The following is a 19,771-nucleotide window of genomic DNA, read 5'->3' as shown; positions in this document are numbered from 1 at the left end:
ATAAATTTTATAACTGCTTTTTGTGATGTTTGAGAATCTCATACATCCATATGATGGTTTTTGATCATGCCCCTCCCCCTTTTCATTCCTCTAATTTCCTTACGACTCTCCTCACGTGGCTCTATTTTTAGACCCACAGAGTCTATTTAGTGAATTAAAAAACACTGGCTATTTCCAAATGTCTTGGGGGCAGGCAGGGCGGAGGAGTTAATCTATACATGAGCTCAATGGGCAAGCTGAGTGAAGATGTCACTTCACCAGAAACAAGCACTGTGATGTAGGCAGTCCCGAATTAGTTATAAAACCTGGAGACCCTGTAATACGGATGATGGTAGATTTCATCTAAGTCAGTTTCCTACATCCAACATTCATCAAACTCATTAAAAATGTGCCACAAATGGTATTAGCCATTACTACAGAACAATGGCGATGTAATTTAAAGGACAATATATTACAAGTGTTGTCCTAGCCTGTGGTGACACTGGAAGGTGTTGGAACTTGTAGGTACAGCCTAGTATGTGCGTGCCCCTGCTGCACACCCTGGTAGAAGATACTGGGATGCTACCTGCTTCCTTTCCTTTTCTTTTCTCATTACCATCAGGTGAACAGCTCCCCCCGCCCCATGCTCCCACCATAATGTATAGTGTCTCCATGGGCTTAAGCAACAAGGCCAAATAGACATGAGCAGAAACCCCCAAAACAATGAGCCAAAAATCAACATTTCCACTTTTATTGGTGGGTTTGTCCCAGGAGAGAAAAACTAACAAAGCATCAATTAAAAAAAAATCATTGAGCTTCAAAGAACACCCTAGCCTAAAAGAATCAACACAGGGAGTAAAATCACAGTAAAACCCAGAGCTGCTATGGTCAGAGCAGCTCCCTGCCTGCCCAGACATCAGGCTTCTAAGGAGGCTCAGGTGGGACAGGACAGGAATGTGGGTATCTAAATGTCAATGATGTTCTCGAACATTCTGCCTTATGCGCAACTCTTTCTGAATATGGAATTCTAGCTGGTGTGGACATGAGCTCTGCAGAGATAAGCTGAACCCTGCTCCTGTTGCTTACCAGCAAAGGTCCACATTTGCTAATTCAGTTCTGTAGGCCAGAACCCCTCACCACATCATTGCCATTTTCAAGTCATCGTCATTGTGAAAGGGTTGTGTAAAAATGAGGCACGTTTGGAAGATGTTTATCTTTCTAGCAATTACTACCGGTGGGTGATCTGGAACATTCTGGCAACCAGATGGAACAGATGGCAGCCTTCTGATTGCTTTGTGCAGAGGGCAGGGATCGTGAGGCTGGCAGAGAGGTGAGTTTGCAGGAAGAAAAGAAACGACATGTTAGTTTACAAATGTCGTGTCAGAACATTTGTTTTTTTCTCTTTGAAAGAAACCAGGAACAATGGCATATGATGTCCCGCGCAACCGTCTCGCCTGCAAGAACGACGCGGCACACAAAATAGAATCCTTTTGCGGTAAACTTTATTAATCTGGAAAAACCGGTACTTGCTTCACGTAACGAAAAGGACGGGGAAAACCAAGAGATCCAAGGAGACGAACAGGACGAACAAGCTCCACGAGACGGCCGAAAACCAACGAGGGGAAGAGAGGAAGAAGAGAGGAAAAGAGAGAAGAGAAGAGAGGGAGAGAGAGGCAGAAGAGAGAGGAAGAGAGAGAGGAGCTATCTAGCCCGTCCCCTATAAAAGGATCAGTCTTTGCCTTGGACGCGGAGCCCCCTGATTGGTTGAGACTCAGCAGGCCCTATGACGCCACGGAAGAGGCGGAACTCATGAAGCGGAAGTTACCCAGCCTGTGCGCACATGGCTTGTTTACTGCTAACTCCAGCCAGATATCAGCGCCATCTTGTAATGGCGAATGCGTGGGAATGTGTGGGCGGCGCCCCACAGCCGGATATCAGCGCCACCTTGTAATGACGGAAGCGTGGGAATGTGTGGGCGGCGCCCCACATCTCCCCCTATCTTTTATACTTTAAGCAAAGTAGGACACCCATATTAGGAGGGCGGAGATAGAGGTCAAATCTTCATTAAGGTGTATAAAGACCATGTACAGGAGTAACCGCTAGGCCTTTTGTAGCCCGCAGTACACCTGACCTGTCCTCTGCCGTTTTTTTGAGGGAGGGACACTGGGGCAGGAAACCCTCATACAAATGGCTTATCTCCCGGAGAATACCCCGCGACCAGGGGTTTTTCAGTGCGATGTTAAGCTCGGCATCCCTCATGGGCTGCTCAAACCAGACACTCTAATCTTGTGCAATGAACCGAAGTTTTAGGAGTGCAAGAGCTGTCTGGCCGGCGACCTACTGCTTAAGCAAAGACAAACAGATATCGGCTGATGCTGCATGTTTTAGAGCGACCGGCGCTTGGGCAGTAACCACCTTGTCTCTTTTTTGTTTGGGCCTCGAGCTTACAAACCAGCCAGAGAAGCAACGCAAGTCCGCAGCAAAGGATTGCTCCCAAGAGTCCCACCCCCACCCAAGTTAGTATTGGGGGTGAAAAGGTTAGGGGAGACTGTAGCATCAAGTTCCACTGGAATTGGTTTTAGGAATGCCGACAGAATCGCCCATCTCGTCTCTTTTTTGGCTCTTTGGTTCCACCGCGTCAGGAGCAGGGCTGTCATCAGGAGTCTCTGCCGTTTTTTGCGTGAGCCTCTCGGGAACCCAGAAAGGATTATTTTTATCCTGAGGAAAAACACAAACAGCTCCCCTGGATCTTATCAACACAAGATCCGGTCCTTTCCATTCATTAGTTATGACATCTTTCCATTTTACCATCTCTTTTGGTTTATCTATGGGTAGGCAATGCCTTTTAGCTGCCGTATGGCCATGGTCATCAAGATTTAAAAAGTTTAAGGTGAACAGTGCCATGGATACTGCTGTCCTAGGCAGAGGGGGCAAGGCCTGCATAATCCCACCTTTTTGTTTTATTAGATATGATTTAAGAGTGCGGTGAGCACGTTCCACAATACCTTGTCCTTGTGGATTATACGGCAAACCTGTAAGATGAGTCACAGCCATCTGGCTACAAAATTGTTGAAATTTTTGTGAGGTAAAAGCCGGTCCGTTGTCTGTCTTTAAGAACTTTGGCTTTCCCCAGGCACTCCAAGCCTCCAAGCAATGTTGGATGGCATGTGAGGCCTTTTCTCCAGATAAGGGAGTGGCTACAATTATTCCTGAACAGGTATCAATGGATACATGTACATATTGCAGCTTACCAAAGGCGGGGACATGGGTAACGTCCATTTGCCATATTTGAAGAGGCTGGATGCCCCGAGGATTAACCCCCGAGTGGGGCGCAGGCAGAAACTGACTGCAATTTTGGCAATTGACAACAATATCGCGAGCCTGTTTTTTGGAAATGGAAAAGCGGCGCCGCAAAGTTTCGTAAGTTACATGAAAGTTTTTGTGAAAACTTTTAGCAGCCTCTAGCGGCGAAGACATGGCTATAGCAATTATTTTTGTAGCCCTGTCTGCCAAATCATTGCCTTTAGCCATAGGTCCTGGCAATCTAGAATGAGCTCTAATGTGAGTAATATAAAAGGGCGATCTTCTGGCTAGAAGGCAATTTTGAATTTGCGCAAAAATTGAGGCAACTCTGCTAGACGGTTTAATAATGTCAGCCGCCTCAAGCAAATTGACAGCATTAACAACATAAGATGAATCAGACACTATATTTATAGGCTCTGAAAAACGTTGTAAAACCTCAAGAACCACTAAACATTCTACCACCTGTGGGGAGGTTTTTGTGTACTGCCTCGAGTAGACCTGACCGTTAACCACAAAAGCCCCCAGCCCAGTTTTGGAACCGTCAGTATAAATAACTAACCCTTTTTTTAGGGGACTACAGGACGTTACTTTGGGAAAAACTACAGGTTGAGTTAAAGCAAACTGTAAAATTGGATGTTTTGGGTAATGATTGTCTATTTTTCTTGAAAAGGAAGTGACTAAGATAGCCCAATCATTTGAAGTGGCAGCAAGAGTGGAAACCTGCATGGCATTATAGGGAACAATTAACAGCTGTGGCTCACTGCCAAAATGCGTGATGGCAGATTTTAGCCCCCTTAGCGCTAATTGCGCCACAGCATCTGGATACCAGTCAATTATTTTAGCTGGCGAGGCATTAGGATGCACCCACAATAAGGGTCCTTGCTGCCAAAGCACTGCAGTAGGGAGCCGGTTTGTTTTAAAAACACATAATGAGAAAGGTTTATCATAATCTATGCGAACCAATTGTGCATCCTGTATAGCTTCTTCTACCAACTGTAACGCTCTTTTTGCTTGCGGGGTCAAACTTTTAGGTGAGGAAACATGCGGATCTCCTTTTAAAACATCGAATAAGGGTTTAAGTTTAGCAGAAGGAATCTTAAGAAAAGGTCTAAGCCAATTAATGTCTCCCAGTAATTTTTGAAAATCATTAAGAGTGTGGAGGTGATCCCTTCTTATCTCGAGCTTTTGAGGGACAATCTTATCAGTGAATAAATACCACAGACCCTAGGAATTGACCAGTATCAAAAATCTGGAGCTTTTCTGTGGCAATATATAGGCCCTTACTTTTTAGGACCTGTAACAATATAGGAAATGCCTCTTTTAAAATCATCAAATTTTTGTGGCATAATGCAAGACGCACCTGTTTTTTTACTCTCTCTGGGAGGAATGAGAAGGCTTTTAAAGGTGCGCGTGTCTCATAAGGAGGGGCTACTGGTAAAGGAGGTGCTGTTGGGACAACTGGGGACAAGCGCGTGGGCCTATACTGTTCGTCAGGATAATATCTTTTTTCCTCATAACTAGCTGCTTTTTTATCTACCCCTGCCTCCTCTTTTGGGTCTAAGCCTTCTCGCTCATAATCATCATTATCTGAAGTCTCGAGGCTATCAATGTTAAGAGCCTCAAAGTCTTCTACAGGGTACAAGCTGACTCCCCTTTTTTTAACATTAGAGGGCATAAAAGAATGAAAATCTGAAGGTTTGTGGGTAACAACTCTCCCGCTGTACAGCGTTCCTGGAGGTCCTTTTTTCTTAGGGGGATAATACCTTTTCTTGCGCGCGCCCATTCTCTCACTCTGTTCGGCTTCTGATAGCCTATCCTGCGCTTTACTCAATACCTCTTGCCCCGCAGCGACGGCGGGCCTACAACTCTCATCTCTTAAACAATTTTGTACCATCGTCCAAATGGCCATGGTTCCGGGCCCGAGGTTTCCAGCATTCTGTGCACAGTTTAATTCTCTACCCAATCTGTTCCATGAGGCTGGTGAGAGAGACCCAGAAACTGCAAACCAAGGGGCAGTACGCTCAACTTCTCTTACAAAACGCTGCAAGATGCGGGTGGGCAATTCTAAATCTCTCTGCTTAAGAATTGACTGCAGGGCTGTAATGGTCGAGTGTGAAGAGCCCATCACAGCGATGTAATGCCCGCGGCTTATTCGCGTGGCGGCCCAAGGCGAAACTGAAAGGCAAGTCTCAGCGTGTTCTCGCTTTTTTTATCTACAAAGACTTATGGAACGCAGGGGTGCCTCTGCTTATCTACGTCCGACTTAAGCACAAAATTAACACCAGCCCCGTTGGACACAGAGGAAATTAAGAGGAAGAGAATAAAAACTGCACTGACGAAGACCGGAGCCTCTACAGACCCTTCACACGGCCGTGGAGGATTTAAACCAAATTAAAGAAAGATCCAGGATCAGACATACCTTGCCGAACTAATCTCCCCGCAGTTCTGAATTTTGTGGTGCAGACGATGGAGTGGTCGAATTTCCCGGGTTTTGGCACCAGATGTCCCGCGCAACCGTCTCGCCTGCAAGAACGACGCGGCACACAAAATAGAATCCTTCTGCGGTAAACTTTATTAATCTGGAAAAATCGGTACTTGCTTCACGTAACGAAAAGGACGGGGAAAACCAAGAGATCCAAGGAGACGAACAGGACGAACAAGCTCCACGAGACGGCCGAAAACCAACGAGGGGAAGAGAGGAAGAAGAGAGGAAAAGAGAGAAGAGAAGAGAGGGAGAGAGAGGCAGAAGAGAGAGGAAGAGAGAGAGGAGCTATCTAGCCCGTCCCCTATAAAGGGATCAGTCCTTGCCTTGGACGCGGAGCCCCCTGATTGGTTGAGACTCAGCAGGCCCTATGACGCCACGGAAGAGGCGGAACTCATGAGGCGGAAAAGTTACCCAGCCTGTGCGCACATGGCTTGTTTACTGCTAACTCCAGCCAGATATCAGCGCCATCTTGTAATGGCGAATGCGTGGGAATGTGTGGGCGGCGCCCCACAGCCGGATATCAGCGCCACCTTGTAATGACGGAAGCGTGGGAATGTGTGGGCGGCGCCCCACACATATGTTCTCCTTTTTTCTTTAGCATCCAAAGTACAGAGTAAACTTTGTTCACACCTCTTCATTACTCAACAGGTTCATGAGTAAGTTTGCATACCATGCTTACCAAGAGTACATTTTTCAAACTACTAGGATATAACTCATTTAATCCGTGATGGGGTCAACTAAGTTGTACAAGATCAAATGGTGTGAATATATTCTCGTGGTAATGTATCAGGAGCAAAGTTAACTTTATTCATTTCTCTTTTTTTTAAGATTTATTTATTTATTGTATGTGAGTACACTAGCTGTCTTCAGACACAGCAGAAGAGGGATCAGATCTCATTATAGATGGTTGTGACCACCATGTGGTTGCTGGGATTTGAACTCAGGACCTCTGGGAGAGCAGTCAGTGCTCTTAACCACTGAGCCATCTCTCCAGCCCCAACTTTACTCCTTTCATCATCCTCCAAAGAAACTCGCCTCTTTCCCTCCTATCTGCCCCCATTTCCTTTGCCCTAGAAACCTGCGAATCATTTCTGACTACAGATTTACTTGTTCTTCATATTTTATAGAAGTATACAATACTTGATCCCATGGTTTCTTCCAATTAGCAAGTTTTCAAGGCCCAGCCATCTCTCAAGTTTGTAGTTTTATTTTTCTTTCCTGCTTACAGCATTCCATTTCATATGTGCTGTGTTTGCTGACTGGTGGGTGTCCGCGATGTTCCCCCTTTATTGTTATTAATAGTACCGCTGTGGATTCTTGCATCTAAGTTGTATTTGGACATCTGTTTAATTTCTCTCTAACATATACCCAGGAGTGAATCTGCCAGATAATGTTGTAAATGCATATTTAACAATTTGAAAAACTGCCAGACTGTTTTCCAAGAGAGTTGCCATTTTAAAAATCACAATATAACAATATATGACCGTCTGGTTTTTCCTTTGCACTCACTTGTTATTTTTCTGTCTGTTTGGTTACAGCAGTCCTACTGGGTGTGAGGTGACACCTTGTCATGGTATATGTTCCATTATATGGGGCATCTTTGCTTGTGTTCATTGGCCATGTGCAGATTTCTTTGCACTGGGGTCTGTTTATATACTGTGCCCATTTTAGGTGCCATGCTGTCTTTTTAATATTAGTTACTGTTCTATTTTCTAAGTATGTCCTTTACAAGATACGTGTTCTCTCTCCTTCTGCCATTTGCGTTTTCTCCTTCACAAATGAGAGGAAGGGAATTAGAAGGTTGGGAAAGTACTTTTCAGCTGAAAGGACAGCAGTGTCAGATGGGATTTTCGTCTCCCAGCTTTTATATGTCTTGGTCTTGGTAACTCTATCCATCTCAGGAAATCAGCACCTCTGCTGTCCTCAAGCATGAAATGATGCCCTTAAAAAAAAAAAAGATTTATTTATTGTATATAAATACACTGTAGCTGTCTTCAGACACACCAGAGGAGGGCATCAGATCTCATTACAGATGGCTGTGAGCCACCATGTGGTTGCTGGGATTTGAACTCAGGACCTCTGGAAGAGCAGCCAGTGTTCTTAACCTCTGAGCCATCTCTCCAGCGAGTTAACATGCCTACTGTGCTTGCTAGACTTGAAACTTGACTTGTAACTCAGTTTATCTATCACCTAATCACAATAACTCCCAATGTGGAAGGAAGACGAGTAATTGGGTCCAAATAATAAAACAGAAATGTAGACAAGTGGTTTTTGGAGCTTAAGCAATGACAGTTATAGTTAAAAATCTACTTTACAAGATAGTGTCTAATGTTAAATATTTGTTGCATTATTTAACAAGAATTTCATTTTATTTTGTGTGTGTGTGTGTGTGTGTGTGTGTGTGTGGTGCAAGAGATGAATTCTTTCCTCATATTGCTAAGTGAGCCCTCTGCCACCAAGCATCTTCTTAGGTTTGGCCTTGTTGATATATTCTAGTAAACCACAGTCTTTTAAAGAGTAAATTTAGAACTGAATACTATGGTTTGCACTAAGTACTTATTCAAGAATCATTTAAAAAGTGTAGCCCTGTCTAGACTTACACTAAGCTGAGAGATAATTCTGATGTAAGACATCCTGGCCACAGGCATCTTTTCCAAGTGGTAGATTTACCAGCTGTATAGAAAGACCAGGTGAGAGCTTACACAGGGACGTGCAAGTGTCCCATGGGTAACTTGGCATCGCTGCATCTTCAACTTTTCACTTCAAAATGTGGGTGGGTGCCGGTGCTGTCATTTCCAACCCTCCTACCAGAGAATTCCCTTGCTCCTATAACGCAGTCTACGGGTGGCAGTATTTTAAAAGTCCCAAGTGAACATTACATGCTGGGTAGCCTGAAACCGAACTGAGATGTATTGCAATTAGCCGGGACTTTTTTTTAAAATCAACTTAAATTGTTCTTAGACAACTTGTTCTAAATGGATAGTGGCCACCCTCACCTTCTGTCCCGCCGACGGCCTCCCTCTCCCACAGATCTCCCGCTGTGGCTAGTGCTGTCTGTGTGAGCATGATTTTGAAGCTGTGCACTAGAGCACGGTGGGCTCAGCAGTGGGGACACATGGACACACTGATTCTCCCTCTCTCATGGTCCATCAATAGCTAACGGTTTAGAAGTAAATGGTAGGGCCCCATGAGCCATTCCCCCCACCTTGACTAGTAATGAGGCCCATGTTAGATGGGTCCAGTGCAGGTAACAAGATTTGTTTGAGTTAATTTCAGTGATTGTTACTAGTCTAGAAAACAGCATTTTGCAACCCCTCATCCTATGTTCTGGTTCTTAGTACCCTTCTGGAATGCTTCATGAGCTTTGGAGGGACGGTATAATTGTCTTGTTTAGGGCTGGGGAGGGGGGGTCAGAACTGTCACAGCTGCATCTTGCGGAGGCATGAGTTTCTGTATTCACCATCATTCATTGCAAAGAGAAAATTCTATGATTAAGGCTGGGAACCTTTTTGTTAAAGGGTGCCAAGTATAGATATTTACAAAGCTGCTTCCTGCTATGTCAACTTAGAGGACCATTAATATGTCAGCTAAGCCATTACTAATAAGCTCTCCACATGGCCTTACTGCCCAGGTCTAGGTGGTCTGCAGGGCTTACAGCGCCCTTCCCCTTCTCTGTGGAGTGGACTGGGCCATGTTGATAGTTTTGGATGGCTGCAACTAATTTACATTTGCTCTCCATTTACATCTAAAATAAAATTTAAGGATAAGTTTATATAATAAAATAAAATAGCATGTTTTAAAGATTGTAAGCGAACTATTCAATATGGAGGCGGAGGTCGATAAGCTGGAACTGATGTTCCAGAAAGCTGATTCTGATTTGGATTACCTTCAGTATAGGCTGGAATATGAGATCAAGACTAATCACCCACATTCAGCAGGAGAGAAAAATGCAGTTGCAATTTTAAAGGAATTATCAGCAATAAAGTCTCGATATCAAGCTTTATGTGCACGCTTTAAGGCAGTTTCTGTTGAGCAAAAAGAGACCAAGAGCTGCATTTGTGCTATTTTGAACAAGACAATGACCATGATACAAGAACTACAAAAACACACAAACCTGGAGCTAACTCTGCTGACTGAAGAGAAAGCTGTGACAGAGCAATTAAAGTCTCACATGCCAGACTTATAAAATGGAGTTTTAAAAAGGAACTTTGACGGAGAAAAGATCAAGTCCAAAGAGATTGAGCAAGATGTCTAGAGGTTGGGGGTCTGATACGGAAGATTTTCCTTGACTGACAGGATCATGATGTATTTCATATGAGAGGAAATTGTTTTGTAGGAAGGGTAGATATCATAAGACTGAAAACAAAAAGAATGGGATGGGAATAAAGAAATGTAAATTCTGATATCCAGCGTTAATTTTGTCATTTCAGACAATGAAATTGCTTAGTACTATTTTTATTTTATGTTTTCTTTTTGTATAGTTGGTATAATTTTGTAAAAGAATATTTATGTACATTTCATTCAGTATGTGAATGAGAAAATACTTGTGTAAATATTCAGGTGTTGTTTGTTTCCTCTTTCGAGACAAGGTCTTGCTATGTAGTTCTGGCTAGCCCTAGAGCTCACTATGTAGAGCAGACTAGCACTGAATCCTAGAGATGCCCGCCTTTGTTATCACACTGGGCATTGTATCTCTGTATGTTTGTCTGCTTGTCTGTCTAAGATCAAATATATCTCAGTCCGGCCTCAGAATTGGTGTCAATAAAGATATTTTACTTAAAAAAATAGATAAAAAAAAAAAAGATTGTAAGCATTTCATTCTACCTACATATGAAAAACTATTATTAAACTTGTCAAATCACAACCGTCTTATTTTACATAAAACCAGACATAAACTATTTCTAATTGAATAATTTGGACACTTCAACTGGATACACAGTAGAACATTATTTTAGAATTCTTTCCACTGAGGGATAGTATTGAGACCAGCTATCAAAAGCAAACATCAATCCTTCCGGTTTCCGCCTGAACCCGGAACTGACCCTGTGCCTCAGCTCTTCATACCCAGACCCTGCCGGGAGGGAGCTGGTCGTGCGTAAGTCCTAAAACACCTGAGAGCACAGGTAAGACCACCACTTGGTTTCTGTCTGCGCCCTGTGCTGACCCTGTCCCATAGCCATCTCTACCCAGAACCTGCTGAAGAGACCAGGTCCCCAAGTAGTGCTGACACACAGACTTACAGAAGAGTCAAGCCACTGTCAGAATCAGCAAGACCAGATAACACCTGAGATAAGCAGATGGCGAGAGTCAAGTCAAGTCCTGGATACCTCAAAACACCAGAAAGTCAAGATTCTGATTTAAAATTACAACTCATGAGGATGTTAGAGGACTGTAAGAAGGTCATAAATAACTTCCTTAATGAAATACAGAACGACACAGGTAAACAGATAGAAGCCCTTAGAGTATCACAGGAAAACACAAGCAAACAGGTGAAGGAATTGAACAAAACCATCCAGGATCTAAAAACAGAAATAGAAACAATAAAGAAACCACAAAGGGAGACAACCTGGAGATAGAAAACCAAAAAAGAGAGAGTCACAGAGGTAAGCATCAGCAACAGAATACAAGAGATGGAAGAATCTCAGGAGCGGAAGATACCATAGAAAACATTGACTCAACAGTCAAAGAAAATGCAAAAAGCTCCTAACCCTAAACATCCAGGAAATCCAGGACACATGAGAAGGTCAAACCTGACGATAATAGGTATAGAAGAGAGGGAAGATTCCCAACTTAAAGGGCCAGTAAATATCTCCAACAAAATTATAGAAGAAAACTTCCCTAACCTATCAAAACAGATGCCCATAAACATACAAGAACCCTGTAGAACAGGCTGAGAAAGAAATTAGGGAATCAACACCCTTCACTATAGTCACAAAAAAATATAAAATACCTTGGTGTGACCCTAACCAAGCAAGTGAAAGATCTGTATGACAAGAACTCCAAGTCTCTGAAGTAAGAAATTAGAGAAGATCTCAGAAGGTGAAGAGAGATCTCCCATGCTCATGGATTGGCAGAATTAATATAGTAAAAACAGCCATCCTGCAATATGCAATATACAGATTCATTGCAATCCCCACCAAAATCCCAACTCACTTCTTCATAGAATTAGAAAGAGCAATTTGCAAATTCATTTGAAATAACAAAAACCCCAGGATATCAAAAACTCTCGACAATAAAAGAACTTCTGGTGGAATCACCATCCCTGACCTCCAGCTGTATTACATAGCAATAGTCATAAAAACTGCCTGGTATTGGTACAGAGACAGGCAGGTAGATCAATGGAATAAAATTGAAGACCCAGAAATGAACCCACACACCTATGGTCACTTGATCTTTGCCAAAGAAGCTAAAATCATTCAGTGGAAAAAAAAAAGATATCATTTTCAACAAATAGTGCTGGTCCAAGTGGTGGTCAGCCTATAGAAGAATACAGATTGATCCATACATATCTCCCTGTGCAAAGCTCAAGTCCAAATGGATCAAGTATCTCCACATAAAACCAGATACACTCAAACTAATAGAAGAAAAGTTGGGAAGAGCCTTGAACACATCGGCACAGGGGAAAATTTCCTGAACAGAACACCAATGGCTTATCCTCTAAGATCAAGAATCAACAAATGAGACCTCATAAAATGGCAAAGCTTCTGTAAGGCAAAGGACACTGTCCTTAAGACAAATAGCAACCAACAGATTAGGAAAAGGTTATTACCAACCCTACTTATGATAGAGGGCTAATATCCAATATATACAAAGAACTCAAGAAGTTAGACTCCAGAGAATCAAATAACCCTATTTAAAAATGGGGTACAGAGCTAAACAAAGAACTCTCAACTAAGAAATATTGAATGGTTAAAAAGCAGCTAATGTTCATCATCCTTAGTCATCAGGGAAATGCAAATTAAAAAAACACTGAGATTCCACCTCATACCAGTCAGAATGGCTAAGATCATACCTGCTGCACCAGTGTGAGGAGCTGAGTTCAGATCTATAGACTCAGTCAAAAAGCCATGTTCAACAGTGAATGCTGCAAATCCCAGCACCAGAAAGGAGACAAGAGGATCTCTGGGGCTTAATGGCCATTAGTATCACTTAAACTGGCAAGTTTCAAGGAGAAACTGTCTCAGAGAAGAACAGTGAAGAGTAACAGAGGAGACACTTCATACTGATCTCTGGCTGCTTCATTCCTGTGTCTCACACACACACACACACACACACACACACACACACACACACACACACACACACGAACACATATTACTGCATTTACCACACACAAACTCTACTGGGATGGTGAGAATGGGGAGAAACCAGAGATAATTTTATAATAAAAACGCATTCCCCAAAGCAAGCAACCGAAGCTGCACATTGACAAACACAACCATTCTTTAATTTTAGCAAAAGTTTATGTGCCAGTTTTCATTTACAAAAATAAGTTAGTCCTTCGGTACACACGTGTTCACAGTTCGAGAGGAGATTGGTGTCACACTGTCTTCCTGAGCAGCCATCATCCTTCCCCATCACGAAGCTCAGAAGATACTTTCGGGGTGGATCTGTTCCGAATCCGTTTCCTTTTCCTTTTCTTTTCTGAAGCAGGGGACTTTGGATCCTGTGTCTTCTTTTTCTTCTTCAAGCAGCTGAGAGGATTGGGGCCACCCACCTTCTTCTTTCTCCTCCTCCTCCTAAGCTCAGGGTTCTGTACCAAGCCTTGCTCCTCCTTGAGTTGCTTGATACTTTGTTTCTCGTGCACTGACACCAGCTGGCCTGCCTCTACCGCCTTCACAAAGGCCACTGTTCTGGGAGACGGCCTGTCCAACACTATGGTGTTCTGAATAATGAACAGGAGAGGAATGCCAGGGCTTTTCTTGACCTTCATAGACACGTTCTGATCCTATTAGAAAAGGAAAGGGATTTAATTTCTCATCAAATTGAGGACCTAAAATTAAGTTTCTAATAAAAAAGGCTGGATGGGAAGAAAAAAAGACTACATATTTCTTTCAGATGGCAAGTGCTAATAATTAAAGTGTATCTTACCATAGAGGACAGAAAACATAAAAACTAAGCTGAAGGAAGTGGGTAACAGCAGTCTGGGCTGAATCAGTCAATACTCTGGGCCCATGAATCATCGCCCAATGCCAAAGGAAATCCACTAGGAACTTTCTCTTGCCTTTTCACTAAGACACTCTCTCCAACCATCGACAGGGGAAGAAGTAGACTGGAGTAATAAGCTGACTCCAGAATCATTCTGAGAGTGCAGCTGAGCAAATCCGCAGGCAGGGTTTTAGTCTCAGTCTCTCCTTTGCCTGCCAGTCGTTAAACGCCCTCCACATCCTATGTTGTTGTGCTCTTAGTGGGTTATTTTTTAAAGGTTTACTATTTTTATGAGTAACAGAGCTTTGCCTGTGCGTGTGCCTATGTATCTGTGTAGCACGTGTGCTGGGTAGCCTAGGAGACCAAAAGATGGGGTAGGATCCCTTGAGACTGCACAAGGTTGTGAGCAGCCGTGTAGGTGTTAGGAATTGCACCAAGAGCAGCCAGCTCTTAACCTTGGAGCCATCTCCCCACCCTCTTGATGCTAATCTTAAAGGATGCACACCACGCCCTTGAGAACTACTATGGATTCAGAAACATGAAAGCAGTAGAGTACAGAAGGCAGACTCTGCCCTGCTCCTTTCTTGAAGAACCATGAAGCCATCAGCACACCACTGCAACCTTAGCCTCTAGAAGGAAACCACTGAAAGAAAACATTTCCTGAACTTAGTTTTATCCTCATGTGTTTAAGTAAGTGCCGCCTTTAAAATGTGCATTTTTAAAAGTCCAAGCAATGAGACATGGACTGTAGCTAAGTGAATGGAATCCTGCAGAATATACCACAGTAAGTAAATAAATAAAACTTCAAACACTACGTTATCCCTCCCACTTACTCTTTTTGGTACTATAACAGCTTACATGAAGTATACAGAGAGGTAGTTAAAGCTGCCTTACAGTTTTGAAAGTTAACATTACCTGTGTGGCCACAAAATAATGGTGAGGGTTTCCCTCACCCACCATGGACAGGAGGCATTCAGATCCGCTCACTGAGCTCTTGAAATGAGGACAGTTTCGAACCTGGCATTTCTGCGCAATCAGTTTTGCTCCATATAACTCCTTTCCCAGTGTCTCTAACTCCTTTAACACACATCTGGGGAGAAAAAAGTCATTCCACGTCCAGAATCACAACCAATTCATTCCTTCTGTTTATACAAAGCAAACACAAACACAATATTCATGTTTTTTTACAGTGGAAAAAAAAAGTATATCATAAGAATTTGAATTTATAGTATGGCTGACATTTCCTTCTTACATGAAGACTAGAAAAATACATACTCCAAGTAGAAAGAATACCAACGCCAGTATATACTAAGCACTGTGTGTACAGGAAGCATGTAAGCTGCTGTTCACATACATTATTGCTCAACCTCAAATGACGGGTAAAGCAGGCGATGAATTGAATAAATTCTAACTTATCCTCAAATCTATACCTCTTACATTGGTCCCAGATACAGTGAGCCTTCCAGATGTTGATGGGGACTCCAGGTTACTATTACAACTTCAAAAAACACTAACACAGAATCAAAAGCCACATATGTATCCTGTTTGGATCCTGATTTTTTTTAAAAGTTTTTTATAATTGTAGGAGCCAGAATGGTTGAGGCCACCAGGAGGAAATGGCCCACAGAATCAACTCAGCAGGGTTCATGGGGCCTGTGCTAGGTCCTGGACATCCAGGGCTATACAGAGAAACCCTGTCTTGAAACTGCTACCTTGCCTCCAAAAGCAATTTTTTTAAATGTAGATGTGGGTGGTTAGTTGCAGAGGCCAGAAGACGGTGCTCGACCCACAAGCAGTTGTGAGACCCTGACATTGATGCTAGGAACCCATTTTGGGTCCTCTGGAAGAGCAGGAAGCATGTTTAACCACTGAGCCATCTTTCCAGCCTGGGATTAAAATTTTGAGGTTCTCCGTAACTCAGAAAGAGCATTCCTTAAGAAATTCTAAATGTGAGTGGCTGTTTACAGAACATTAACTGCACACAGCACAGCTTGATTTGTATGAATGTATAAAGAACACTCTACCTGGCTATTTATGAGCTGTGGTTGTAGTGCTTTAACTCATATTCCTTTCTTAAAGATCTATTTATTTATTATATATAAGTACATTGCAGCTGTCTTCAGACACACCAGAAGAGGGCAGCATATCACATTATCTGATGGCTGTGAGCCACCGTGTGGTTGCTGGGAATTGAACTCAGGACCTCTGGAAGAGCAGTCAGTGCTCTTGACCACTGAGCCATCTCTCCAGCCCACTTTAACTCATCTTAATTTGTTTGCTTAAGCAAATATTCTAGTAGCAAAGACTCCTAAAATTCTTGTTCATGGTCTAGCTTCAGCTGACCTTTTCCTTACTTTCATGTTCCATAATATTAGATATAACCTCTTCTTCAGGCGCCAACTAACTCTACTTGCTCACAAGTTCTCTCAAACAGTAACATTACTATTTCTATCATTAAAGACAGACATTTTCCCCTCAGTTCTTGTCAAGCCTCGGGGGAGGGGGGGCTCAAACATCGACCCCGTGAAACCTTCTAAAATAACCACCCCCACTACCCCTCCAAACACCTGCTCCTGGTGTTCTACCTGACTGTTCTCAGGAAGTGAGGAGGCACAGATGTGAATGAAAACAGCTGTCAGGAAGTTGACTTCACAGCCCATGAAGGCAAGTTGTCTCGCCCACTAAGGTACCCTCTGTGTCTGGAGCAGTGCTTGGCATTTGGTTGATACTTAAAATGGCCTTGGGCAAAGTTTTCAATCTCCAGCCTTGACTTCTTTTCCTAGGAACTGAAGGCCTCATTGGCTGTTGGAAGGCTTGAAAACTTTTGTGTTGAGCTTACAAGTAACAACCACCATAGGAGAGTGTTAGCTCTTGGATGTTGAAAAATGTCCTATGTACACTATACCTCATCTAACCTCCTATGAACTTTGATGACGTTCTGCTCTCTACTTCACAACTACGCCATTTCTTGCCTGAGACCACACAGCTGGTTGTGATTGGAACCAAGAGTCAAGGCCAGGTCTACCTGTTAAAGAATACCTGTTCTGATTTCTCGCAGAAATGACTGAGTAATGGGCACAGTACCATCTGCCTGACTTCTCGGACAGTTCCAGCCCTTGGTGACTGATTTCGGTTTGCACCTCGGAGACTTCTGGGCCACACGCGCGACCCCGCCCCGCAGACCCACCTCGTGGTGCACAGCTGGGTCTCTCCCATAAGGTAGCGGGGCAGCTGGTCCCGCAGCTGGATGCGACCCCGCAGCGCCGCCTGGCAGAAAGTGCCGTCCAGAAGAATCTGGTAGGGCTCGCGGACTCCGAAATTGTTGCGGAAAAAGCCAAGATGCTTCTTCGCGTGTTTCTGCCTGGTGATCTTCATGCCTGCTTAAGAGACCGGACCGGCCGGCGCCACCCTCGCTTCCGCACTCCAAATCTATCTCCCGGAAAGAAGTGCCGTCGACCCGGAAGTACACGCCCTTATGCCCACGGCCCGCCTCTTTGGAGTCTGTCATTCTCAGAGGAACGCCCACTCCCACCTCCAAGCGCAAGCTTTAGGGGGCGGAGCCTCTGTCAGTGCGGAGGGGCCTCTGAGTAAGTAAACGCGCGCAGGTTGGCACGTGAGCTGGATTAAAATTGTTCTCGCTTTGCGTAGCTTGTTACCTCGCACTTAGCAAGTCTCTGAAAGACTAGTAACGTGAAAATAACCAACGATGATACCATCGACCCAGGCACTCTGTAACCTGCCATTCACCATGTATCATTGCCGTCAATGTTTTTAATTTCCAAGTGAGGAAAAATGAGCTAATGTTGGACGACCATAACTTGGGAGTTTTTGCTAGTTGCTCATCTTAGGAGGAAGCAAAGCACTTTTGCAAAGGGCACGCACGCGGTTCTTAGGCGTCCGGAACTCACAGGCTGCCTGATGTTCACAGGTATTTTACAATACTCTTCGAATTGACCCTGTGGTTAAAAGGTCTGTTGCCCAAACTTGACAGCACACTCTCTAACCCATAAACCCATCCTGGAGAACACAATTCAAACAGCCAGATTTGCTGGCTGTGGTGGCGCACACACCTTTAAGCCGAGGAGGCAGAGGGAGGAAGATCTCTGTGAGTTCAAGGACAGCCTAGTCTACTTAGTGAATTCCAAGACAGCCAGAGGTATATGTTGAGAAAACATATAAACTTGGAAAACAAATAAACTAAACTAGACAAACAGCTAAATTAATAATTTTAAAAAGTAGGATTTGCTTAATGTAGCCAATCTGTGAGGTCCTAAAGGTGTACATAGGTAGCCAGGGATATGAATATCTAACTCTGGTTCTCAATACTACACCCCTTAAATATAGTTCTTCGTGTGTGGTGAGCGCCAGTCATAAAAACCAATGTCATTGCTACTTCATAACTGTAACGTCACTCCTTTTAGGACTCATAATGTAAATGTCTGTGTTTTCTGATGGTATTAGGCGACCCCTGTGAAAGAGTCTTTTGAATCTCAAGGGGTCAGGACCCACAAGTTGAGGAATGCTGAATTCTAACCAATCTTGGTTAATATGTGGTATTGTCCACCATTGACCCGTCGTTTTTTGGGCTTTGGTCCTCTCCTGGAAGTTGTTCTAACAAAGCATTAAGACTGTGAAATCTCTTTCCCAGAAGACAAATTAAATTCCTCCTTGGTGTCAGGCTCTGAACCTTTTCCTTCTTCCAGCATGAAATTCCCATTCCTTAGGGTCAGTTGTTTCAACTGAGGGACATGAGAGAATATCTTCAGCTTTTGCCAGACCAGTTACAGAGCCATTTTGTGTATCTCCTCATGCTAAAGCCAAGCCTGAGTGAGTCAGTGTTTTAGAAGAATTCCCAAGAGTTTCATTTTCCTAAAGTCTCTTGAGTTGGAGGCCTGATCTCAATTTCATAGACGCTTTTCTATCCATAGTTTCTGCCATAGGAAAAAAATTCATACTGAGTTGAAAATAGGAAGACACACACACACACACCTAATTTAAATACTTTAGAAATTACTCAATTTAGTTAAATGAAGAGAATGTTCCAGGAGTTTTCAAATTTGATTAACTGTGTAGGGTATCCATTTTAAGGTAAGAGAATCAAAGAGGGGGAGAGTATGAGGTTTACATTTTTTGTCTCTATCTGGAATCCATCCCAGATCCACTTTTGGCCAATTTGGCCAAAGATGGAAGGAACCATTTTTTTCTTTTTAATGACTTCTAATGCGATTGAAATGTATTGCTTGCATTTGGCATTTTATTTCAATTTATAGGCTTATGGAATTGAACTAAGGTACTCTGTAAAGTTAGTCCTAACCTGAAACCCAGTCCTACCGTGAGACGGCTGCTTTCATTTAACTGAAAATAAAATTAAGGTTTTGAAATCCTGGGAAGCTGGAGTAGGGTGGGATTCATAGTCTTAGAGTATAATTACTCACTTTTTTCTATTTTCATCATTCCTTTACCCCTGTGTGCACACTCCCTGTCCTGTGTGCACACTCCCTGTCCTGGATGTACACTCATGACACAGAAATATCATCCCAACCATGTAGAACAATTAAAAAAAAATAGACTCTGGCTAGAGAGATGACTCAGTGGTTAAGAGCACTCACTGCTCTTTCCGAGGTCCTGAGTTCAAATCCTCCAACCACATGGTGGCTCACAACTATCTGTAATGGAATCTGATGCCCTCTTCTGGTGTGCCTGAAGGCAGCTACGGCATGCTCATATATAATAAATAAGTAAATATTAAAAAAAAAAAATAGACTCAAGTCTTCCCATCCAGATCTAACTTCTACTCAATTATTAGTTCTAAAAAGATATGGGATGCCACCGAGAATTTGAATCATATTCTAGGGT

The 19,771-nt window shown here is 43.2% G+C and overlaps 2 protein-coding genes across 2 annotated transcripts; one reads left to right on the top strand and one right to left on the bottom strand.

Annotated features, from left to right (window-relative positions):
- Window positions 1-9,590: 9,590 nt before the first annotated feature.
- Window positions 9,591-10,417, top strand: SKA2 (spindle and kinetochore associated complex subunit 2; the record flags this gene model as incomplete). The annotated part of the gene is made up of 1 exon (XM_080909503.1): window positions 9,591-10,417. The coding sequence occupies one exon, from the start codon at window positions 9,591-9,593 to the stop codon at window positions 9,951-9,953; it is 363 nt and encodes a 120-aa protein (XP_080765629.1). The 3' UTR covers window positions 9,954-10,417.
- Window positions 10,418-13,242: 2,825 nt separating this feature from the next.
- UTP23 (UTP23 small subunit processome component) lies at window positions 13,243-17,337 on the bottom strand. The gene is made up of 3 exons (XM_080909502.1): window positions 17,103-17,337; window positions 14,831-15,005; window positions 13,243-13,715 (listed from the first exon to the last, which is right to left on the bottom strand). Exons 1-3 carry the CDS (start codon window positions 17,288-17,290, stop codon window positions 13,332-13,334), a joined length of 747 nt encoding a protein of 248 aa, XP_080765628.1. The 5' UTR covers window positions 17,291-17,337; the 3' UTR covers window positions 13,243-13,331.
- Between the last annotated feature and the right edge of the window lie 2,434 nt (window positions 17,338-19,771).

This window comes from Micromys minutus (assembly GCF_963924665.1).
Source record: "Micromys minutus genome assembly, chromosome: 33".
Lineage (NCBI taxonomy): Eukaryota > Metazoa > Chordata > Mammalia > Rodentia > Muridae > Micromys > Micromys minutus.
Note: the sequence above shows the minus strand (reverse complement) of the source record. Positions and strands in the feature narration are given on the sequence as shown.

Bases quoted from the DNA above. Each gene is read 5' to 3' on its own strand.
- UTP23 (XM_080909502.1), bottom strand. From the start codon at position 17,290: ATGAAGATCACCAGGCAGAAACACGCGAAGAAGCATCTTGGCTTTTTC. The intron at 15,006-17,102 runs GTGGGTCTGCGG...TTTTCTCCCCAG, and splicing joins ACCCAGCTGTGCACCACGAG to ATGTGTGTTAAAGGAGTTAG. The intron at 13,716-14,830 runs GTAATGTTAACT...CTTTTCTAATAG, and splicing joins ATTATTTTGTGGCCACACAG to GATCAGAACGTGTCTATGAA.